This window comes from Hirundo rustica, chromosome 7 (assembly GCF_015227805.2).
Source record: "Hirundo rustica isolate bHirRus1 chromosome 7, bHirRus1.pri.v3, whole genome shotgun sequence".
Taxonomy (NCBI): domain Eukaryota; kingdom Metazoa; phylum Chordata; class Aves; order Passeriformes; family Hirundinidae; genus Hirundo; species Hirundo rustica.
In genome coordinates this window covers 16675741-16701815 of record NC_053456.1, presented here as the reverse complement: position 1 = coordinate 16701815, position 26075 = coordinate 16675741, and the positions used below count along the sequence as shown (strand labels likewise).

The 26075-nt window shown below is 41.1% G+C and overlaps 1 protein-coding gene and 1 long non-coding RNA gene across 2 annotated transcripts in view; both read right to left on the bottom strand.

Annotated features, from left to right (window-relative positions):
• The window catches only part of SLC4A10 (solute carrier family 4 member 10), a 149825-nt gene extending 147888 nt beyond the window's left edge, over window positions 1–1937 (bottom strand). The window contains exon 1 of the mRNA XM_040069219.2: window positions 1850–1937. Coding sequence (XP_039925153.1) covers window positions 1850–1897 — 48 coding nt within the window. The 5' untranslated portion in view covers window positions 1898–1937. The remainder of the gene's footprint in view (window positions 1–1849) is intronic.
• A 19390-nt stretch (window positions 1938–21327) lies between these two features.
• On the bottom strand, window positions 21328–25776 carry LOC120755346 (uncharacterized). Its single transcript, XR_005701741.1, has 3 exons — window positions 25645–25776; window positions 24317–24386; window positions 21328–21427 (listed from the first exon to the last, which is right to left on the bottom strand). It is a non-coding gene; the product is annotated as an uncharacterized LOC120755346 (long non-coding RNA).
• Between the last annotated feature and the right edge of the window lie 299 nt (window positions 25777–26075).

The window sequence follows — 26075 nt, the reverse complement described above, 5'->3', positions numbered from 1 at the left end:
ACAACTGAATTAGTTAGCTGTAGTAAATGGAGGTGGGAACGAGGACACAAACATAGCAAGCATCAGCACTGACCTGCAGCTCTATGGACAGGGACCTGCAGCTCTGCAGAGAGGTACTGCACTAGGGCAGTGCTCCTGAGGGAACAAGGGACAATTGTCCCCTCATTAGCACACAAGAAATATTATCTCCTTTGGTGCTCTCAACCACAGCAACAGCCTTTTGGCTCTGGAGAAACAAAATTTAAAGCCAGACAGGCAAGGCAATCCTGCAGGTCTTGTCTTCTGAAAGCTGACTCCCCTGGCTCCCTGTGCAGAGGCCATCCCACGGAGACAACACACATTGACAAAGTGAGACTAGCACATAGGCCAGCAAGGCATGAGCAAGAGCGAGACTGCTACTGACTGCAGACTGCTGCATTGGTGTGAAACACTAAGGACTAAGCCTTCCATGGAACCACTGTCATGAACTACAGATGGAAACTGGGTTTACACTTAATTGTCTCTCTACAGAAAGGAACTCAGCAGCCAGTCTGTCAGTGAAAGCAACAGGACCTTCTACTCCACTGTCAAAAACTGAGAGAGCAGCAAGTAATAGGAAGTAGGATTCATAAAAGGGATCCAGAAAGCAACGGGGAAAACTGTCCCTGCCACAAGGAGAAAGAAGATGCCAGAGATAACCTCACACTGTGTAGCAACCTGCCACCTGATTGCAAAATGGACCACGTCAACAGATGATGGGAACAGACCCTATGAAAAACGGGCTTGCCACGAGCGCATCTCATCAACCTGCAGCAGCTGAGACTTGTCTCTTTCAAGCTTTGTCAATGTTGTGCAGCTCACTGTGCTTCACACAGCCATTTCAGGAGCAGCAAAGCCTCTACAGACCTATGCAGTGTGTTGACAGGGATGTGTACGCACAGTCAGACACTTGTGTACGTACATGAGAGACTTTTCCCTGCCCCAGACAGATTTCCTGTGCAAGGCAGGAACACCATTCACAAACAGAATCTCAATATGAGATCGAGATCGACACCCACAGTTAAACCTTCTGCGTGTCTGCAACCCTGTGTTTGGGGGAGGCCTGGCAGGAAAAAGGGTCCCTACCGATCTAGCGATGTTAAAAGTCCCCCATTAACTGATTTCTTTGCTACTCGCAGGAAAAGGCCGCCCAGCCGTAGCCGTGCAGCCGCACGGTGCTCCGGGGAGAGGGTGCACCGCGTCCCCCTCAGACAACAATAACCCCCCAGATCACAGGCTCCACGGCTGAGCACAAGAGACTGCGACACGGCAGCACGAAGCACAGCCCGGGAGCCTGCGGGAGGCAGACCCTGCCGTGTCAGTGCCAGTCCTCAGCAGATTCCTCTGCGGTCTGCAAGCGAGGAGGGCCAGGGACCTCCGGCTACTGCCCCAGCCCCGGCCCCGGAGCGGGATCCCCGCGGGGCTGCCCACAGGTGCTCGCTCCCCTGCGCTGCCCCATCGCCGGGGAACGGGGGGGGGCAAGAGAGCCTGAGAAAGGAGATGTCGGAGGCGGGGGGACCGAGAGGAAGGGGATGCCTGAGGCGGGGAGCCGGAGGGCAGGGCGCTTGCCCCGGAGGGACACACGCACACGCGCGCACAAACACACACCGCTCCAACCCCGAGCGTCCTGGAGCCCAGACGCTCCCGCCGCCGCAGCATCCCCCGGCACCGGAGCGAGCCAACCCGTTTCCCCAAGCGCCGAGGAATCGGCTGCGGCGCCCGGCACGGGCAGGCGGGCGGGAAGGCGGCCCCCCAGCACCCCCTCGCCGGCCGCCTCCCCGCGGGGCGCGTCGCAAACCCCCCGGCCGGGGCCGCGCTGCGGCAGCCGTACCGTGGGCAGCAGCGGCTCCATCTGCGCCCCTTGGTCCTGAGTCTCCATGCGGCGGGGCCGCGGCGGCGCCCCCTCCCCGCCGCCCGCGGGCCGGGGCGCTCCCCGGGCGCTGCGGGAGCCGCTGGGCTGCGCCGGGCTCGGGGCTCGCTCCGCGCTCCCGGCTCCGCGCTCCCGGCGCCGCGCTCCCGCCGCGGATCAGGCGGCGCGGAGGCAGGAAGCGCGCGCCAGTCACATGGCCGCGCGCACCGCCGGCCCCGCGAGGGGGGGCAGGAGCCGGAGCCACCTGCGGGATGAGGGATGAGGGATGAGGGATGAGGGGTGAGGGATGAGGGGTGAGGGATGAGGGGTGAGGGATGAGGGGTGCGGGATGAGGGGTGAGGGATGCGGGATGAGGGGTGCGGGATGAGGGGTGAGGGATGAGGGGTGAGGGGTGAGGGATGAGGGGTGAGGGATGAGGGGTGAGGGGTGAGGGATGCGGGATGAGGGGTGAGGGATGAGGGGTGCGGGATGCGGGATGAGGGATGAGGGGTGCGGGATGAGGGGTGAGGGATGAGGGGTGAGGGGTGAGGGATGAGGGGTGCGGGATGAGGGGTGCGGGATGAGGGGTGCGGGATGAGGGGTGAGGGATGAGGGGTGAGGGATGCGGGATGAGGGATGATGGATGAGGGGTGAGGGATGAGGGGTGTGGGATGCGGGATGAGGGATGAGGGGTGAGGGATGAGGGGTGAGGGATGCGGGGTGAGGGATGAGGGGTGAGGGATGCGGGATGAGGGATGCGGGATGAAGGATGCGGGATGAGGGATGCGGGATGAGGGATGCGGGATGAGGGGTGCGGAATGAGGGATGCGGGGTGCGGGATGAGGGGTGAGGGATGTGGAGTGCGGGGTGAGGGATGAGGGGTGCGGGGTGAGGGATGAGGGGTGAGGGATGCGGGATGAGGGATGCGGGGTGAGGGGTGCGGGGTGAGATATGAGGGTTGCGGGATGAGATATGAGGGGTGCGGGATGAGATATGAGGGGTGCGGGATGAGATATGAGGGGTGCGGGATGAGAGATGCGGGATGCGCGGTGAGCGGTGCGGCTGCCCCGCCGGGAGCCGCAGGCCGGGCCCGCCTCGCCCCTGCACACCGGCACCCCGCGGGCGCTGCAATAGGAGCGGGGAGCGGAGGGACCGGGCCCCGCTGCCCGCCGGGTGAGACTATGGAAAACATCACACACGGCTCTGGAGTTTAGCGCTTTACACCAAGCTTCAGCCGCAGGCTCCCCAGCAACTGCTGCTTCAGCTCAGTCTTGGGACGAGATTTGAGCTAGCCAGCACCAGGAGAGCACCAGAGAACAGTGACCCTTCACTCAGTCCTGCCCAACTTTGACCCTGAGTTACAGACAGCACCTTCAAAAGAGAGTTCTAGGCCTCTCCCCACGATGATAACCCCATTATCCCTTTCCACCTGAAAATCATAAACATATCAGAATACTCTTTTTTTTTTTTTTTTCTTTTTTTTTTTTTTTTTTGGTATCGTATTAATAGGAGTGTTACCCTCTTTTTCACCCAATTTTATCATCCAAGCCTGCTATACATTTGGCTACTCCTAGTCCATCTGGCTCTGCATCTCAGTGGTTACATTCAGCTGTACCAAAACCCCAACAAGCTACACAAATGATTGTCAAAGCCTAAATTTGCTGTACAAATGGGAAAAAGAGATTGAGTCCCCACAGTACTTGTATTGCTAAGAACAAGTGTGACATTGCGTACCAAAACAACTGAGCTAGAGAAGAAAGACGTTTATATTTTCATTACTTCCCAGTATATCTTCAAAAAAAAATGCCCGTCCAAACCTGTGTGCATAAAAATCAAAATGGACAGAGATCTGAATATGAAAAATAAACTAGTAAGTAAACTTCTTTCTCCCTGTTAACATTAATTTCCTTGCCAAAGCAGCAGGCCATGCCCTACATTTTGGATATCCTTTGCAGTCTAAAAGTAGATCAATAAACAGCTTCACTAAATCTGATTAATTTCCTCTGCCATGGGACATGTTCTTCAAGTCTCCCAGAGATCTTCCAGGTTGAATTATTTGTACATCAGCCAAGCAAGGCACAGAGCTGGGAGAGCAGTGTGAAGGAAAGGGGAGCCAAAGCTGATTCTTACAAAGAAGGGGGCTATTTTTCTGAGTTACAACTTAGAATTTGTTCTTTAAAGCCACACATACACTTAACACGGTACGGAAAGACAGACAACAGATATGGGCCAGGTTCTGGGACAAAGGCCAAATGTGTATTTTCATAACATGATTACAGATCTACAGTAATTAACATAGGGGGCCATTCAGGTCAGTAGAGGTAAGGCTGTGTCAGTAAAACCCTATTTGTAGGAGCTTATATTTAAGCTATGAAAGTCATGATGAAGCTGGGAAAGAGTGTGCTTAAAAGTGCTTTTCCTCCTTTGAAGAAAAGAGATTTAAAGTGAATATACCACCTGTGAAATTAGGGAAGACCAAAAGCTTTCAGTCCATAGGCAGTTATTTCAATGAATATTAGTATAAGCACCTTAGTCTTCTCTGCCTAAATATTTCAAGCTTGTTCAAGAGCATTTTTTTCAGTAGGTACTGCAATTCTTCTTCAATGGCATTTACACATCTTTCACTACCCAAAATATTCCCTCAAAACACATTCATCCACATAGACACATCTAATAAATGCAAAGCCCAAAAGTAACTCAGATGCTGTGTACATGACAGTGCTCCCCAACACTTCACAGTGAAAAACAGGATCCCAAAAGAAATACCTTTAAATTTGTGGAATTTTAAAACAAGCAGGCTTAATTTCTAGTTTCAGCTTTTAGCACACAAGGTGTTATTTTCAAGCTTTTGTACATGAAGGTAAGTTAAAAAGAGAGAGTTCTCAAATCATCAATAATTGGAGAAACTTCATCACAAAAGCAGGTGTGAAATCACAACATGCAGATACACTTAAGTTGTAAGATCAAGAATGCTTAGAATATGCTATTAAAACAAATAATTTTGTGTCCTATTCGTCAGACTAATTTTTTTTCTTTATATATATTTCTAGTGCATTGGATAAATGAAATAGTGTCTACATTTACTTTTACAGTGATAAAGCTCCTAAAGCAAACGTCAATGGAAAAAGAGGGAAATATTGTTCTTGTTCAATAACATTTTGAATTTATGTCAGAAACTGACCTGATCCCTGCCTGGTGTCATCTTTTATGAGAAATTAAAGACAGCAAAAATTGAATTTTATTCTTCTCCCTTGAGAGAATATTCTTCTCCTTCCTCAAACTGCCTTTTACCCCTTTGGCCTGCAGCAAGCCAGTAACTCAGATGTTCTCTCAAGTCATGGTCAAGGTGCTAAGCCCCACTGAACAGAGATTTTGTTCTTCAGAAGCTGTTCACAAGGGGTATGTTTTATATATAAGCTGAGCTGAATTCAAAAGGCTCAGAACATTCTCAAAGTACTTTGTAGGCATGTAGCAAAGATCTTGGAGGCACATACCCATCTATCTGAGCTTGACATTAAAATGGTCAGGGGTGCAAATAATTCCCACTGTCTTGAGCATCACTGACATAGCCCTGTTTATGCAAAAATAGATGTGTGATAAGAAGCAGCAGCAATAATGAAGACCTAGAAATCAGAGTTCAAGTTCATTAGAGGTCTTACAATACTTCTCTTAGTAAGTCTTTGTAATAAAAGTTTGGTTTTATTCTTAAAGAGCACTTCCTAATTATCAGGAGTGACAGGTACTTTCTCCACCTAAGTTCCAAGAAGGTATTCTGACATAATAAGTGATACTACATGTATATGGGTGTATTTCTGTATGTGCATAAAAGCTGTCAGAGTCCTAGCGTCACTTACTGGCCCAGTAGCACTCACATTTTTACTGTCAAACCTTTTTGTCAGTTTTCATTTTGTGATCAATATATAGTTATAATTTAAAAGAAATGCTTTATTTAAGCCATTTCTCTGAATACAATTCCTGTTCTAGAAAGACATCCTGGGAGTATTGGCTCATCTCCCAGTTTAGCCATAAAATATGTCACTCTACCAGGATGGAGGGGGGTGGGAATAGCTACTAAGCAAGAGTGAACTCCACAGAGCTATTAGTTACAAACCTGAACATGAGAACTATTTACTTTCAAATGTCCCCATAGCAGAAATATGCTTGAAGCCTACATTCACTTGCTTGTATCTATGTCCAATAGTCTCAGCATGTTCTTAATTCCAAAAAGAACCTGCACTCTGTCAGACCTAACGTGGTTGCCAGTAGATTTTAGCAACATAGTGAACAATTTCACACAATATTCAAAATCAGAAAGAGCTGGGGTTAAATCAGCTTGCCCTCTCCTGATTCCTGCCTAAGCTCGAGCCTCAAATACACTGGTAAATAAAATGCATGCACAATACACATTAATTTGAATGCTCATACTGTGCATATTTATCATAAACATATTTTTTTAATGGAGGGAAACCTTTTTTAAAATTGCAAATTATTTTCTGCTTCTTCCTGGTTATTTCTATTTCAAGCAAAACAGCAAAACTATTTCTAAGCTTCTGGGGTGTGGGAGATTATGGGGGAAACAAAATAACTCGAGCAGTCAAAATCCTTTTCATTCCATTTTTGTCTTATTGACCACAGAAGATGAAATACTAATGGGTGGATCTCTCAAACTGCATTTCATGCTACTAAAAAAGAGATGTGAACTACCTTTACATATGATGAGGAACATCCTATTCATACAACCTATTCCTAAGACATTCTTTTCTCCATAAGGAGAGAAACTATTACCTAACTAAAAAGGTATAAGGGGGGAGGGGAAAAACACAAATTCTGGCAGCAGCGTTTCCTCTCTCCACTCTTCCTCCCTAAGTGAAGATAAATAACCATCTGGATCACTGTACTGCCTTTGTGACAGGTGGTACTCAGTTATGTTTCTCATTTGATTGGAAAGTGGTAATGGCTCTTTAGCAGCTCTTTCTTTTGCTAATATACTCTGCCTGAAATAATTTACTCTAAGTTAATTCATTTGAAATATGAATCCAAAAAGATTCAGTACTGATTGGGATGTGTTCTTCAAATGCAACAAAGTCTCTTTTTTCCTATTGACATTCAAATGGGAAAAAAAGTACTCTAATAATTGTTTCACTAATATAACTTCTCACATTGTTCAGCCAAAAGAAGTAATGCCAATGAAATATGTTTGTGTCTACAGCCCAGTCCTACTACTCCTATGACACAGGGAGACAAGCTGTGTTGGTAAAGAGCACCAAATATTTGTCACTTTCCTAATTTTCCCCAAAATGGATCCTCTACCAAAGATCATTAATTTTATGGTATTCTGACTCTAAACTAGGCCTTTGACTTTTGCTATAAGGTAAATATTAGAGAATACTATTTTGAAATCTAAACTACAATTAAGATGTGTTAGAGACTCTTAATATATGTAATTAATCATTATATTAGTTTGCTAATTATTAAGATAGCCATTCTTTCTAGGCTCATTTTTCAAGTGAAAGAAGTTCCTCAGACATATCATCCATTTAATCCTGCTTTGTAAATAAAATATGTTGAATCAGGCCCTGATTAGTCACTGACCTAAATAATCCTCCAGAAAGACTACGCAATCTTAATTTAAAACCTGCAGGGGAGGATAATATATTGCTTCTTGCTCAGTTACTCCAACAGCAAACTCTAACTAAACATGTCTCTTACAGAGGAAAGACAACATATATCTAGACTGAGCTTCAAGCGGTTGGATTTTGCTACGTGTCTTACTTCAAGGCCAAGAAGTCCTCTTTCATTGGTTTCCTTACACAGGTGAGGACTATGTTAATCCTTCTCTTCCTTTATGGTGCTTCTAATTATCTGCTTCTAATCCTTCTCTGCACCATCTTGGCTCCTCTGAAGTTTCCAATTTGCACGGGAACACCACAATATTACAAAACTCAGCCTGACAGTGTAGCGGTAGGAAGCCAGGCTATCCGCCTTTGACCTCTGCATCGCCCCGTTTTTCACATCGAGGAACATGATTGTTCCCTTACGCATTGTGCTGCAAGGAGGGCTCCTAGCTGGGGCATCTACAGGGTCAGAGGATGGTTATTAGGAGAGTTGCATGAGGCTGGCTGCAGCTTTGGTTTTTTGCAATATTTGAAATTTGCAAGTACACACTACAGTAAATGTTACAAAGTGCGTGTATCCACTTTCAGCTTTTAAATGCTAGTCAGATTCTTTGTCTGGCGCTTGCCTCATGCTGTAATCACTTCAGCAGAGAGTTTATCAGCCTCCATGACAGACCAGACTGATCATGTGGTCTTACTGTGATTGAGCCAAAGGCACAAAACTTCGGACAGAAGCTTTTCTGGAGGTATTCATGAAACTATAGAAATAACTATGTAAAATACATATTTGATGCACGTACCTAAGACACGAAAGCTATCCGTGTTAGTCCCAGAAAGAGAAGCACTAAGCTGTGTCATGCTGTAGCCATTTTTCTCATTACATCTTGGGTAAGATGCATTATCCAGAGCCATTATCCAACTGCTGGGATTTTCAACTTTGTCTTGAATTGCAGGCAACTGAGGAGATTCTTTGCAACACTGCTTTGGCTTAATCAATTACTCCCAGCAGACTCCACTTCCTCCTCAGGTTTTCCAAATACAAAGTTCATTCAAAGCACTTCAAATCTGAATAGAGAAAAAGGAGAGAGGATAAAAACTGCATAGAAAATTGTCTTTTAATTACAATTTTGAAAACATGGCTACAAAAATTACAAATATTTCAATAAAAATCCCAGTCTAGGCTGCATGTAACCCTGAAGTTTCACAGTAAATCAAAGCAGTGAAACAGGTAATTTATGGAGATGACAGTCTAGCTCCCTCTCTACCCGTCACCTTTGATAGGAACCCAACCCTGATATCACGAAGCTTGCTTAGCAGGTAAGATTATTTTCTCCTCTTTTGGGAACATCAACATCTCTGAGATGCCAAATAAGAGTGAATGAACACAAATATTTACTACACTTTCTAATCACACATTCCTTACACCCTAAGCGGTCTTTTTGCCATATTCAAGATTTTTTAAATAAATACATTAGAAATTACATCACATGACAATTTTCATTGTAAGCATGTTTTACTATTTTCATAATTTGCAGTGCCATACTAGGTTTTCACAAAAACTAGACCCACATGTAATACGTTATTAATAATTAGACAGTATTGGCTTTAAAAATGCTTCTTTTGTTTCAAAATACCACCTTTGTCAGTTTTGCTACTCTAACCACTACATAGACGGAAAACTTTCACTGTGTTTATACTGGCCTACTAATGAGATAGAAATACATGTCCTTCTTATTTTTCCACATGCTACATTTCCAGGCAAAAAAATCTTACCTGAAATCCAGAATCCAGGATCATTTCACAAGAGCAGCAGCTGGTGTAAACTGGCAGAACTCCAATACAGTCAAATGGGGTTTGTGACATGAAAGTGCATTCCTTACTGAAGTAGCCAACTCAATTCAAAAGCAGGAATTTAAAAAGGAACTATTTGAAAAGAATAGCTACAAAAAAATAACTATTCTCTTGAAAGATAAATACTTTAAAGCTGAGCTTTTAAATTGTGCAAAGAGAAAAAATTCATCCCTGTTCCCTAATAGGCAGGCAGTTGGGACACAGAAAGTGAAATCTTCACTGAATTACTAGCCTCACGAAGCCAGTGATACCAATTCCTTGGTTTTGTAAGAATTTTGCCTCATTAGGAAGACACCTTCAGCCTAAAGAGTAGCGACCAGTGATCCAAAACCTAACTGCAGACAGTTAGTGTGCAAGTGGTGCTCATTTCCAGTCAGTTTTGGGATGGATCCTGTGTCTAATGCTTCAAGTGTTTAACATTGCTGACCACCATGGTGGGACAGAATGAGCCCTCCTGAGGCCCATGGAGAGTTCATGGCAAACTGGAGGAGTGGGCTGACAGAAACCTCCTGAAGTTTAGCAAGAAGTGCAGAGTCCTGTACCTGGGATGGGTCAGCTCTATGGGATGAATTAGCAAGATCACAGCCAGCAAGTGCAGGAATGGAATTATTCCCCCTGGCGCTCACAAAGCCACGTCTGAAATAACAGTGCTCTGGTTTTGGGCCCCCAGTACACAGAGGAAGATCAACAAACTGAAGTCTGTTCAAATTATATACTTACAGCATGGTCAGCCTAAATTTCCAAGAGCAATATATATTTTATATACAGAAAAAGACATTTCTCAGCTATAATAACTCACATCTCCCAAAGGTAAATATTTAAGATGATTCATGACTTATTCCTCTCCAAAAACTTCAAAAGGATTTCACACAACTTTCTCAGATATCTTTAGCCACATTTGAGTCATCTATCACTGTCAGAATAACCCCCTCCAAGTTTCCTTGCATTACACATGAAAAAAGAGAGATTATTTACAAAGTAAATAGCAGCATAACGTCTGAACTCCAATTATTTATCCAATTTTGACCAAAGGTAGACACACCAGCCATAGAACTGGTTTCAAAACTTATGCTTAAGATAAGAATCTTTAAGCTCAAATACCCCTGCACTTTCCTCCTTGAAATAAAAAAAAAAAAAAAAAAAAAAAAAAGGAAATATTAAAATTTCAGTTATAAAGAGAAAACTGAGGAGTACTAACATGACAATACTCAGGAATTGTTTTTGTAACATTAGACACATAGATAAAATGGTTTATATGCACTCTTACCAAAGCAGTAAAGAGCTCTTATCAGAGTTCTGAAAAATCTTATCTGCATGCCTATGGACTACTAAGACAGCAAGTGTAGGGTTTCTGGATCTCATTTACCTATAGGGTCCTTAAAACCATTAATAGATTTTGTTAAAAAGACAGAGACGCCATTTAGCACATGCAATCTCTTTACATTTCTGCAAATACCACATTATTCATAGATGTGTAATTGTCGGGACCCAGCTGCAAATCCACTCTGTAGCCATTGCATTACACCCAGAAATGCCAGTACTTGTGCCCTAATCTAAGAAATCATTGCCTGTTCCCAAAAATTGTGGCCAACACGTTGACACAGGTGAAATATTTTACCACCTGCCAGCAGGACTAGAAGCCACTAAAGCTTCCAGAATTCCTCTAATACTCTCACTGCACACATGAAGATACCTTAAAGTGAAAATGTGAGGTTAGCAGGACCACCTGAAGCATCGAACATAAATATCACACTGAGACCACTGCACTGTTGCAAACGTGTCTTGAGGCACTGCCACGTAATTTAGCCTTGGCATCAGGCTGCATGTTTAGAAAACAGGGATGGAATGATTAAAGCCTTGACCAAAATTATGACATAAACTGTGCTTAACATTTCAGACTGTGGGACACTAATATCTAAACTGGCTAAAGTTACAAAGATAGCCTCTCATCTCCTGTGGTTCCCACTCTGACATGTGCATATCAAAACAAGACCATGGTACAATTTTCCCCCAGTGTCCTCATTCCCAAAAAGAGGAAACTGTCATGGGGAAGCTGTAGTGCATCAAAGGCAAGAGAAGAGGGACACCAAGGGCAACTCTTGATCCCAAGTTACCTCAAGAAGCATTTATAACAGAGAGAATGGAAAGTGCATAGAAGTCAGAGTCTTCTCAAGAGAACAAATTGTTTCGCCTTACCCTAAGAATCAGTGGTCATCAGGATGATCCTGCAGGTCTCAGCTGTAAGATAGTCACATCTCTAATGTCTGGCATCAGAGCTGGACCACTTTTGTAAAACCTCTATTTTGCTTGAAGCTTGTTGCCTTTTGCTAGACCTCATGAAAAAACCACGTGTTCAGCTGTGGACATTTTGCCTACAGCACTGAGAGGTGTTTTCTGTCCATAGACTTAAGTTTCTCAGACCAAGCTACAACTACACAACTTGAATCATATTCAGGGTTTGCAGGAGGTTAACATGTTCAGGGGAAGAGCACGTTTTTGCATGCCAGTCCTCCTAGCATTGGAGATTGTTTATATCTTGCTATATTTCTTGGTGTTATTTCAGAAAATATAACTCTATTTCTGTCACTGCAGCACACTCAGTCATATCTGATCCACACCTAAATTACTAAGATGACAGTGGAACTGCAGTGACACCAAGAACACTGTAAACTGTCCTACTCTAGAGGAATTAGTCTAACTCCCATTTCCCTGGTATGTACCATGACAGCCTAACTGATCAGAAACTCCCTGCAAGATTTTCCATGATGATTTATGTTTTGAGATCATTCAAAAGGAGAAAATAAAACTAAGATCACACCAATGCATTTCCACATGATTCTGTAGGTCATCTTCAAAAACTTCAAATAATTACTGAAAGGGGCTTTAGCAAATTCAATATGGAAGCTTTGACATTTCCTCATGATGAGAAAAATTATAAGGGTGTGAAAATATGTGATTAATATTTTATTCAATACTGAATTTTGATAACAAAATTTAAACAGATTTTCTAATATATAAAAAGAAAAACAAGATACCCTTGGGAGTAACTGTCACAGGTTCTGCCATTTCTTTTAGTTCTTGCGCAAATCCTCGGGTGAGTACATTTTCACCTTAGCCGATTGCTGCTGTTTGTCCAAATCACAAGGCTACCATCAATCAGAAAAGAATATAATTTAATGCCTAGAGGTAGTAAAAAACAATTTAATGGAAGACATTTTTCTCTCCCTTGCGAAGTGCCTGTAATAAATTGCCCATTTTCCAGGCAGGACAATTCAGGACCGTATCACCAGGCTGGCTTAAATATATGAAAACCTTTCACACTGTAATGAAAACCTACTGGGGATATTAAATAGAAGGAAGGTAAGGCAGATTTTCCAATTACTAATGAATTTGCCAAAAAAGAAAGAATCCATATCTGAATTTCATCCGTAGAGAAAACATGAAGAACTCCAAGACACAGGAATATGGCCACCATCTATGGTCATTTAACACAATCATGATTACATCACAAGAACAGCTTGTCTCAATTCACAAAATGTACTTTGCACAGCTTTCTCTAACTGCACAAAGCCACAAACCTTAGGGCAAAGAACTTTAGAGTCATGTCAAAAGGCAATTCCACGTTAGTCTGAAACTCCATATACTGGTGAATTATCTGAAATATTATATGCAGAGCTACAAGAATAAGCTGGTTGTGTAACCACAGATGGAGGCCTGACAAGTTCAGAACACTTGACAAAAGGGTCCTTGCAGTAAATCTCATCTGTCATTGCATACAGTCAAGTTTATTTTAAGAGCTATTTATTTTTATAGATATATGTGTCCATACATACAGATTTTTCTTTCATCACTGAAAATCACAGTAAAAACATATAATCTTTGCAGTGTATGAATGCAAGACGTTGGATTAACTGTTGTTCTTCCATGGCATTATTATGGGAGGTTTCCAACAGCAAACATATTGGTCACTGGTTGTGCTTGTGATATTTGCTAGCTAGTGGCCAGACACGGCGAAGGAGGTGTCAACTCCATAGTGCTCATTCCATACTGCTGAACAAGGTGCAGAATTCGGGTCTCACCTTCCCCTATCTCTAACACAGAGCCAGTGAAAAAGTTGATGCCAAACACAGAGTTGAAAGACCCTGCAATAAATTGAAGTTGCTTTACCCTTCCCTGATAAAAATCAACCCAAGAGAGAGTAACATTTTTTTAAATTACAAATCCACCTCAAACTTAGCCATAAAGTTAAGGCTTTTCCTTTCAAAGTGTATGTAGATAATTATAGAACCCTTAATTTTCCAGATACTGCTAGACCGTATGTCCAGCTGACTCAGTTTCACTTAAATGGAAAAAGTTCTTACCTGCCTCAAGAAGTTGTGTGAAGAAGCAAGGCAGTGCAGCAGTGTGCAGGTAAAAGGTGACAGAAAGTAATGTGTGTGGCTAACCATCCCTCTTAAATTCCTTCTGTAGCTAACAGCCATCTGCCAGCTGTGAAGAGAAATTAATAATACACAGTTTGATTAGTAACGAAATAAATAGGGCATGGCACTTGTATACACAAATCAATAACTGAAGTTTGATCAAGTACGAAAAACAGTAAGATACTGATATTACCATGTGTCCTGCCACACTTCAGACAGGATTAAAAGACAAAGGCAATTCCGTGTGACACTCAGAAACTGATTTAGTGTACTAAGATTAAATAAATTTGAATGGCTGCAGTGTCACAGGGAAAGATGGAAAATAAGAAGAGGGATAGAAGCTTTGTGTTTGCTGCATCTAAGTCACACCTTGAAACAAGACCATCACATCATGAAATTGATGGTTGTCCCCAGAGTTTCACTTTTAAGCACATATTACAACTACATCTCCAGAATTTCAGGTCAGAGCTGAGAATTTAGTCTTGCCCTCAGCACAGTGATCGAGGGCCACGTGCCAAATCCAGCTCTGACTTAAGCGCCAGTAAAAATTGTCAAACACAAAATGCAGCTGTCTAAGGTCAAGTCCCAAATGTTTTGTTCAAATAAAGCACAGATGATCTTGACCTCTAAAGAAAACTGAATGTAACATTCATGTCATGAGCTAGTCAAAAAAGCAGGGTTCCTACAATAAAAGCAGGAGATATTTCTTTTTGAAGGAAGATTAAAAGCCTTTGATCAAACCTTACCTTTAAAGCAGACAGGAGCTGGGTCTCAAAATAACTTTAAATTGCACAAAATTTTCCCAGAATTATGGAGTATTGCAAAATATGAATTGTTGATCACAAGTAATTTCTAAAAACAACGTCATGGTTGTTCAACAGTACTTACAGCTTTTCTCCATACATTCTCTAAACTAAATTGAGAAAGTTTATTTGAAATTCACATTGATACAGGACTTCCAGAAGAATGGTGCTTTTAAAAATATACTGCACCTGCTTGAAGCTAAGAATTAAGGTCAACAAATTTTTAAAAAATTGTCGGAAGTATTCTTCAGCAGTTCTAGAATGATCCCTTAGCAAGGCTTGGGATAAATTCCTCCCCAAAAGCAGCTTTAGAGGCGACATGTCCAAGATATGTAGGATGTGCCTGTTACAGGTTTGCATCTGTTGAACCTCCCTTCCCAGTCACGCGAAAATCCGTCTCGGGTGTCGCCCCGCGGCTCGCAGCCTCCCGAGCCCGGACCGCTCCGAGCGCCGCCGGTGCCGTGGGCTTTAGCGCCACACAGCGGCCAAACGGCACAACTGCAGGGAGCTGCGGAGCCGGGCAGCGGCGGCTCGGGGCGGAGAGGAACGATGCTGTACTAACTCGCAGAGAATAGCGGATTTTAGAAAAGAGGCTGACGGTGATCCTTCATTTGATCGCATATTTAGCCTCAATGCTTCTGTTTTGGAAAAGCGTAAAAGCCACAGTGGGATTTTCAGGGGAACTGGACATTGAGCCTGAAATGACCCGTGAACAGGCAAAGCGTCATGGCCATGAAAAGTAAATAAATCACCAGCAGAGAGGAGGGGAGAGTGAAAGAAGTTTGCAGGACATAGGAGACAACACAGAGTCAGAGGAAGCAAGAGACATTCAGCAAACACATGAGAGCAGAAGGACCAAGTGAACACGAAGAATGGGACAATGAAAAATCTAGCAGGAGAAGTCAGGTAAGCTATTACTTCTTTGTGGCTCACCTGGGCAAAACTCATCTTCACTAAAATGCGTATCTTGAATTTAACCTAAGAGATAGAGGCAAAATAAAGAAATACACTATATGGAATTACTTCTTTCTCCTTCGTGATTCACATTAATTATTTTTGTTATTTTAAGCTGGGTAATTTTTTTACCTAATAAGCTCCTCAGATAATATACTTTTGAAACACCTCGCCAAAATAAGGGCTCTGCTCTCGATATCCTTTCTAAATGAAAGGCAAACCAACAGTTACAAGAGGAAAAGAAAATAGAATACATTATCAGTTCTATCAACACTAATTTCCACAAAAATATATGTCTTACAAGTAGGTTCTGTAACATAAATAGAAGTTACAATCAGACAAAATTTATTTTTTCCCAGGCCAATAAGTATCCAAAAACTAAAATAATAAACAGAAACTAAAACTGAGTCAGAGTTCCTGCTTATTGCAAAAGAAAAGCATTATTTGTCCAAACAAAATAACATGAGGCTAAGAAATGTCCTGAGAATCAAGCAAGCCGAGGTGACCATGAAATACCAGAAACATTTTGCACAGGCACGCTCCCAGTGGGACTCTGTCACAGCCTGCCCTGCCAGCCTCACCTGACCCACATGAACACTAATGCTGGCAAGTGGCAAATCACCAAGGGGCTGCGTGGGGAAAACTGTCATTTTTGTAGTACATGGAGACACCATTATCACACACGACAGCTAGCACGCAGCATCACAATAAAGACACTTCCTTTAGCAGATTAAGTCCTCAAAAAAATTACCAGTCTCAGAAACACAGAGGAGCGCAGAGTCCCCCCTCGGCTGGCCTGAGGACATCACGTGTCTGCCAGAGGAGATGGGCTGCTGCAGTATGGCATCACAAAAGGGTGCTGAAGGAACACAAAGTGTTTGAGGCTTGTCTTCTCTTTCCTGCTTGAATTTATGTAAAATCTCTAATGAATAGAAGTTAATTAGCTACACTTAAGACTGATATACAACTACAGCCATAGGGAATAAACAGGTTCACCAGCTGCTGTATTACTTCAACTACACTGTAAATTGCTGCATGCTATTAACATGCTCTCCTGGCTTCAATAAAGAAAATCTTATTGAAATCAGTAGCACACATTTCCTATTTCAGTGAGACATTGCAAAATTAAAATGATATGTAGTAAAAACAATATGTGTGAGCCACCTGCTTACTGTATGATAGAATAGATTGGCATAGAATGACAGCTGCTGCACAGCCAACATTTCAGATACTGTACTACCTTGCCAACTGGACTTAAATTCACACACGATTTCCTTGACTAGCACTGAATGAATTTTTGCTGCTATAAATATGCATTGGCAATTGTGATGAATCATCCTGGATACTAAGGGTCATTGTTAATTCAAATACATCAAGAACCATATCCAGTGCAAAAAGCCTCCAGAAAAATATTGATGAGTCTGGACTGCTTTGATGATCTGTACGTAAAGGACGTCTTGACCCACAACAAAGGGTAATGAAGCCCTCAGGCCCTGCTGGATGCTCATAGCACAAAATGCTCAATGTTAAAACCAAAGTGCTGATCAATCATCACGTGGCTCCTCACACTAGCTTGGAGTCCATGAGAATTACCGTAATCAAGATTTTACAGCCTTATTTAGGCACCTAGAGCCAGATTCAGAGAGCCTAAACTCCCTAATTTCTCACATTTATCCTAGCCTATTCTGCATCTGCATTTTGTTTTTACCAGACTCAAAGCAGATCTCAGCTCTGCCCCTGAATCCCTTTTCAGGGTCATGTGGTTCTCGGCATCACTCAGTCACAGGAGCTTACTGAAAGTCAGGCTCCTTGATGTTGCTTCGGATTCCCATTGATTTCAATTAGAGCCATGTGTTTAATTATGTTTGCAGATCTCTTTTTTTGCTGGTTTTATATTAAGGGGATGCCTAGAAACAATAAATATTTCTTTTAATCTAACTGTCTATGCTAGCAGCTTATGTCTCAAGTCAGTGCTGACAGGAGCTCTAAAAAGGAACCTTGCTTTAGATTCCCCTGATAATAAAATCATGTTTGCATATATAATAATAAATACTCTGGGTTGGAACAGGAAATAATTTTATAAGGATGAATATGATTTACAGTTCTACAACAAGTGACGATACTGTAGTGTTCATAAAAGGGCAGGTTTGGGGTAAAATCAGTAATCTATTTCAACCAATTCAAATGCCAATATCCCATCTGCTAAGTCTCTTTATTTTATATCAGTCTGCCATTTTCTCTTAGTGGTAGCATCAATAAACATTGTTGGTAATCATCTGCTTGTGCTCTAATGTGGCATATTCAGTTTCATTGAACAAAGCCAGGCTGAAGATCCCCGAAGGAAAACAAAAGTGAGTTGTTTAGCTGTGATTCAGATCCATGTCTCTGATTTAAGAATGACTCAAGTTGCATAATCGCCAAACCTGAACATAAATAGGTTTTATGATATATGAAGCTAAATGCTAATGACAGCTGTTTTATTTATTCCAAAGAATTTTTCAATTACATTGGGTTCTTTTCTTCATTTTGCCAAGTGCAGTGGAACATTTTGAAAACAGCCATTAATCTGAGGAGTTCACTAAAAATAGTATTTGTACATGATGATGTATAACAGGATTCCAGCTGGAGAATACCACTTTGATTTACGAAAGGATTTGTTTCTCTCTCCCTGCTTTCAGATAGATTTGTAATCCACAGAGACAAAATGCTAGATACCTAAGCCTAGATTCTGGTTTCCCCTAGCTGGCATTTGCCATAAAATTCCCAAATACATCTTGCATACTCACAGTGTGCAGCCAGAGATAAGCTAAAATATGATTATAATGTTAGGGTTGCTTCTCTGGCACTGTAAAATAGCAATTACAATAACGTAATTAATCACAGCCACTTATAGTTACAATAAGCCCAATAATCAGTGGTGACCAGAATTATAACTGGCCACTTACTCTGAGAAACTTGGAGATGATAAGCCCAGGCTTATACAGTAGCTTCAAAACCTCACAGGTTTTGAGTTTCCATCAGGATGTTTGGGGTTCTTACAGGAGCAAGTCAACAACAAACTTGTGTCCTTCAGCCTTAAAAGGATTATCAGTAAGACAGAGAGGATCTAAAACTGTCCAGTTATGAGAGCAACTTGATACACGCCTTAACATAAAGCTAGAACACCAGCCTGGAAAGGAACCTTCAGGAATCAGCTAAGTTTCTTGACACTGCTTGCTTCCTCAAACCTTCCTCCATTTAAAAAGCCATTCTCAAGAAATCTGCATTCTCTGATATGAAAATGTTCCCTTACAGGTTATTGTCAGGACAGGCAGTTTTTCTCGTGGCCCTCCAGGCCCTCAGCAGCCCCATGCCCCTGGAGGTCCTGCAGAGGTGGGGGATACAGAGCTCAGCACCACTGAAGAGCAGGAGCTCCAGGGAGGCTGGAGCAGGCTGTAACCTCAGTTCTGCCATGAGGACAGACCCTGCAGAGGATTCTCATGCCTGTCAGCTAATACTGTACCCTGCCCTGGCATTGTAATGGAAACGCCTGTGCTTTCTGAAGACATCATCTTTGACATGAGACATAAAACCACACATGTTTGTCATTTCTATATTTAACATACCGATGTTGAGCTTGGGGAGGAAAGAATAGCTTCTGCTAACATAGATCAGAAATGTCTTTTGAGAGGTGGCATATAAAACCATATCCCCAGAAAAGATGTTTAGTTATTACTAAAAGCTCTGGTGTTAGCACTGCTCTCCCAAATGACTAGACACCACTTTTCAAAGGAAAGACTGCAGAAGTACAAATATATTAAGTTTACAGATTATATTCTTGTACATTTGTACGGTCATGGATGACAAAAAAATCTATGAACCTCAGCAGAGAACCACTGTTAAGGTATCAAAATCACCTAAACAATCTATTACATTTATTCTTCAAATAATATTATATACTGTAGTGTTTATAGTGTGAATGACACTTATGTGTCAAACAAGCATCTTGTTGTCTAAGATGCTTCGACTTTTATACACACATAAAATAAATTTTAAAAAAAAAATACCAGCCATTGCAAAAAAGCAAATTTACTAGTAACATTCAAATATTGTTCATATTATGTAATTAATTCTATACGTGTGGCTTGATCATATTCAGCATAATAGATTATTTGGAGCACAGGCACTGGCAAGCCTGCTGCCTGGGCTATACACTTTTTGTATATTGTATATTTTTGTATATTTTATATTTGTTTTGTTTTGTTTTTAAAGTAAATACTGCTTTAAAACATCACTTGGGCTTGGGATTCAGTATTCAGCAACGTCAGCTACGTTGATGTCCACACACAATGGCACGCTCTAGGAAACGTGGCAGCAGAGAGAGCCAGCCCTGGCAGCAATCCCTCCGGAGGGACCGCTGCCACCCAGGCAGACTCCAGGAGCCACCAAAGGGAATGGCAGTTCATGCCAGAAAAACACCACTGACACATTCTCCCCATCCTCTCCCTGGTGAAATGCATAGACCATTAGAAGCCAAAAAAGAAATCTATATTGAGATACTGCTAATGTTCTAACAAAGTGACACAAACAAGTTACACCTCTAACAACTCACCTTCTTCCTACTCTAGGTATTTATAGCAATCTCTCAAATTTGACTGATATACCATAGTCTATTAATTGTGCTGACCCCCCCCACCACTTGCCTCCCCCAAAAAAATGCAGGATAAACAAGGGGCAAAATGAAAATTTAAATATAGAATTTCCTCGCCTCAGTTTATTTAAGTTAGATATTTAGGACTGAGCTTATCAAGCCAACTGGTGGGCATCCTGCACATGGCATAGCACCTAACACCAGCTTCCTGCGTGTGCTGAATCATGGCAACTGATTTTACAGGAGCCGGTGGTACATTCACGTACCACGGAGCAGAAACAAGCTTTTTATTATGACAGACTCTTAATTAGAAAACTGTTAATAAACCAAGTTAAAAAAAAATTACTGATTATTAAATAACCTTAGAATAAAATGTGCTGTTACTATACTTGAGCTAGAACAGTGAAAGTAAATATCTCCAAAAGAAAAGCAAAGTCTTCTATAACAGAAACCAATTTGATATGGAAATGGGTCAACAGTTGCTTAAGATGTAGCACAGTTTTGATTTGATCTGCTATATTTGGACTCTGTAAGAAGCGCTTCCAGTAACATCGGTATTGCTTATACATGAGACTTTTGCATAATCACTGTATGAAGCATTAGAATTCTTCAAACTGAGAATGATTTTTGAAACTATTATATATATATATATGTTAATAACGTGGATACGACAGTATTTGCTGAAGAAAAAGAACAACTCTTTTCTAAAACAATTAGGATTCATGATGCATTGCTTGGCAGACTATTGTTCAAAAACCCACACAGTCCTCATCCAAAAGAAGCCCAGATGCAGCCATGGGCACCAAGATATGCTTAGCACATGGCTCAAAATACACATTGGTCAAGAAAGTTGAAATATAGAAATAATTGGACGTACATTTGTGTTACAAATGAAAGCCTGTATTTGTAGCAAGCTGTTTTGTATATTACTGCTTTTCAGACACGATCACAATTTGATTTGTTCTTAAGGAAACAATCAGATTTCATTTTAAGATTTTTCTTTCAAGGATATTGTATAACATTTTTTACTTACACGTATCTCGCTGTTAGCTTTCAAGTCCACCTTGTTATTTCTATGGAGTCCCTGGTAAACTTTGTGTCACCAGAAGAACTAATCTGATTTCACTCCTGAAAACCATGAAAGATCATTTCACCATGCTTACCACAGTGTTAGGGAACCCACCCCAGCCAGCAGAGAATGTTCCTTCTTTTTTTCGAGCTTGGCCTCCACTCACACTTGCTACCGATACAACTGCGTTGGTTCTTCTTTGCCCTTGCGTTCTGACCTTGGGAAGAAGAACGCACATAGGTAACGTGTTCCTTTAAGTACACAGCAACAGTGAATATAAGCATGCACTTTCTGAAAGCATTAAATCAGCTATTGACTCCTGCAGAGTGATCAGAGGAATTGGACCTTGGCCATAGATGAGGTCCTAGCAGCCCTCACGGCACAGAGCCACGATCAGCTGCTGGGCATGGGCAACCTCAAATACCAAGAATTATAGTGACTACTTTCAATGTATCTCTGTGTGCTGTTTGACACTGAAAAAGAACACATTCAGAAAATATTATCATACGTCATAACATTAGCATATTATCTCTGCAGAGACATAAATGATTATTGTAGCCATCGTAAACCAGAGGTTTGCTGAAATCAAAGGGATTTGGGAATGTTAGATCTTAACACAGACAACAAAATGAAACAAAAAATGCACCAGGCTATTTGTGATTAATAATAGTGCCTCTAAAATCAACATGAATTATAATTACACAGGTTACTAACCTTTAGAGAGCCTACATGAATATCCATTGGATTCCCCTCTCCGTTCTGCACCTTACATGCCAATAAAGATGATATTCTGAGAACAAAAGTCTCTACAATACATGTCTCCACCAGGGTACAGCCCACTCTGTTGAAGCATATTTTAACCTAATAATTCCTATAGCATATTGCAGTTTTTAGACTAACTGCTATTAGTGAAAACCCAACTATTCAATCCTGTGTCTGGCTCTGTAACAGATGTCATACATATTGTTTAACAAGTAGTTCATGTCTCTTGACACCATTTTACCACTTGTAAAATAAGAATGCTATGAGATCATTGAATGGTAGACATTATAGAAGTAGAAAGCATTGACTATTATTTGTTGTTTTATTATTATTTAACGTAGCATATGGATGCAAAATTCTGGCTTGTTTGACCAGGAAGACAGCCCTATATGTTTAAAATTAAATTAGCATAGAAAAAAATTAAGCAAACAGACTATCTCAAACAGGAAATGAAATAAACAGTATGGAGCTCTTTAAATACATAACAAGTAATCAGCAAAAGGGCTGTGAACGGAACCTGAGTGGGAAGCTTGTGACCAGTGAGGCTGATGCTGCTGGAAGCCTGAATGAAAGTTAAAAGGCTCCATGACTAGGCCAGACTATACAGGCAATTAGAAGTGCTGAATGTTGCCAAGGCATCAGGCCAACAAGAATTACAACTCAACAAACTGAATGAAGGAGAGTGGGGGGAGGAAAAAAAAAGGAAAAGGAAAAAAAAGGAAAGGCTTTAATTAAATATTTGAGATCTCACAAGGGATGGGGAAAGTGCCAGGTAACTGGAAGATGGTTAACTAAACAGAGGGGGTCTGTTCACTCATTAATGCGTGGGGGAATTTACAAGTGTAACTTCTACTACCATTAATTGGAGCTACAGTATATGAGGGATGCCAGTGTATACTGGTGGGGAAAGATTCTGGTTACCTAGTCTGGTCTTACCTGGTAAGGCTTCATTGAAGAGTTATGGGATGATTTATGGATCTGATTGAAAAAACTCACCAAGATGAAACTACTAGAAATAAAAATTTCTTCTACTTTGGGTGCAGGGTGACCCCAGAATAATGAGATACCTTCTTAAGAACTTTTCCTAGCAGTGTTTTTTCAGAATTGTGCAAACATTTACTTTGCCCTGTACCTCCGAAAACCCAAAATAACTATATGGGACATGTGTCAGGTTTAGAGTGGATTTAAAATCTTCATTTCTGCAGTTGCTTGTCAGAAGGGTCTCCAGTTGGGATGATTTGATTGTGCCTGTGCTGAAATAAAACAGGGAAATGAAGCCAGCAGGCCACTTACCTGCAGAGAAAGAGCAAGAAAGAGAAGAACTGAGGTACTTGTGAAGGGACCCCGCGCTGGTGAGGGTGGGGTAAGAACTGCAAGTGTACTCTGTCTCCAGCTGACCCATTTTAGAAACGCTGTAGATGCAATTACTTCAGGTAAGTATATATGTATTTTTATGCAGCCCCGAATTCCATGGCTTTGACAAGACCTATCACATATCAAATCTTAAATGTATGTTAGTTGTAATACTTCATTTTACTGTCCACTGTTCCTCCATTAAATCTGAAGTTTGCTCAAAACAAAACTTTAAGCTTTGTTGCTCCTATAGCACTACAATGAAGGCAGAAATTAACTACCAGCTAAGCAGAGTTTTGTTTGGGTTTTTTTCAGTCACAATCAAAGAAACTTTGGAATATGTAGAATACGCGGTATTTTCAGAGCCCATGACTGAAAAGCAGAAATAAAATTCTAGTAACTCTTTCAGGTACATAAAATGGAGAAATAAGGGCCAGGAAGCTCCTGTCATGGTCCTGTGTTGGTTATTTTGTCACTATTTCTAACTAAAAAGGAGCAACCATCAGAGTTTCAGAGCATGGCATTTAAGAAAGGACAGAATTCAGCATCTGTTCTCCACATGACTATATATATCATGGGATGGTTTAGAATAAAGAATCTATTAAAAAAAAAAAACCAAACACATAACAAAAGGCTATAAGTCTTCACTGTCTTGAGGCCATATAAAGTCCTGTTAAAACTCAGACTGCCCTGAGATGTTTGAGAACTTGATGTCTCAAGTGAAATGTGTCCTTACAAGCACATTTTAAAAGATTTGATATTCTCAACATTTCCTAATGCCTTACCAGAAAAGCAGTCAGGTAGCCACCTCAATAAGCCCAGCGTTACTTAAACTTGGATTCCTATTTCATTACAGAAACAACAAAGTACAGGAGAGCATTAGAACAACAAATTAAAACTATTACTACAGCCGACAAGGAATGAGAAAGAAAGCCATTGAAGTGTTTGCAGTGCTTGAAGACAAATTTCCAGCCACCTCCGCAGTATTTACCTTATAAAAAGTAGCTGCCAAGAACTATTCACTCTTTTTTTCTTGCTTACCCTCATGGAAACATAGGCATCTGTAAAGGACAAAACAGATCCACATATACAATAGCTATGAAAAAGAGTTTATTTCAAAAGTACATCCTTTATGGCCATAACAAAATTAAATATTAGACAATAATCAATTCAACTATTATTTTCATATAGAACTTAAATGCTGATACAAGAACAAGACAATGTTACTAGCCAAATCTGCTAATTTTCTTAAGATTAAGATGGGAAAAAATGGAAAATTTTCACATTAGGGTGGTGGGCTATATTGTAGCTTAATTTATAATTTCCAGGCATATAAGGCAAGCATAGACAGACCATATGTCTTTTCTTGGCCTTTAAATGCTCCTATTTTCCACTAGACTTGCCTTTTTCTCCATCTATTGGCAACCATACCATTTGCTATTCAGGTGATTGGCTGTAATGAGCCAGCTCCTGTTTCCATATGAATAACCACTTTTTTCCCCAATTACTTAAGCTGCCAGCAAGTCACTGGTGTCATGTTCTTTGATGCAAATCTGACTGTCAGTGGAGAACAGGACTACATAAAGGGAGAATTTATGATGATACCCTTAGCTTAATATTTTTTGTAAATGCTATTCAGTTTAGCTTCCAAGGAACATGGGGAAGGCAGCAATGGTCCACAGCAAGAAGTAAGAATATCTTTAATTGGCTTTGTGCTCCACATGCCCTTGTAATCAGCCTTCCCATATGGTAGTCTGAAATAAATTTATCAATCTCAATTTATGTATTTATGTCACTTTAAAAGGTCCATTTTAGTCAATATCAAAATCCATTAAATGTCACATTTAATTTTAAAATTGTAATTAAAAGAGTTAGAACACCAAATATATAGTTTGATATTTACATTTTTTGAAATAAGCAGGCACACAGAAAAGCATGGGAGAGGGGATTTTCTGAGGCAAGCAGTTATTAACAATACAAGAACTAAATATTAATTTTAACTTACTTTTTTAAAAGGTCATTTTTTATTAAATCATTCTTAAGTGGGCTTGGATATTTTTTCACTTAAAGGGAAACAGCTTACATTTTGCAAGCCAGGAGACCTTACTCTTGAAATGCACCACGATAAGTGTGATCATGGGGTAAGGGACAGATTCCTTGCTAGTGTCGGCACTCCTGACTGCAAAGCACCATGTTTGACAGTAAATAGCTACAAATTAAACTATTTTCCATTTTACAGATTGCAATATTAAAATTCTAATACAGAACAGTAAAATTTATGTTACCCACTATTCAAAGCTTTGTCCATTTCCTGCCTACCTTCAAGCCAGTATCATTTGAGGATGCCTCTCCAGATCTCTATCAAGTAGATTTTCCAATTGTTGTTCATTTTTTCCAGGTGATTCCAGTTATACACCATTTTGAGCATGTGAGTAATTTCGTGAACACCTGCTTCTGCAATATAGACACCAGCAGCCAATCTAAAGAGAAAGACAAATTCAGTACATATTTAAAACTTCTATTGGTCCTACAAACCTCAGATTCAGTTCTGCATGTCTCTCAGCTTGGACTTTACCTATGGAATAATGAGCTCCTGTAGGAAGTTCTTTTGTAACAGCAGGTGTCCTTAACAACCACTGCTCTTTTGTTGCAAGCATTTCTGGATCCATTTTTTTATCATTAAAAACACAATAATAAATTATTGTATTGTTTACAGAAGGTTCACAGCACTTTTCACAAGAAGCCAGCAA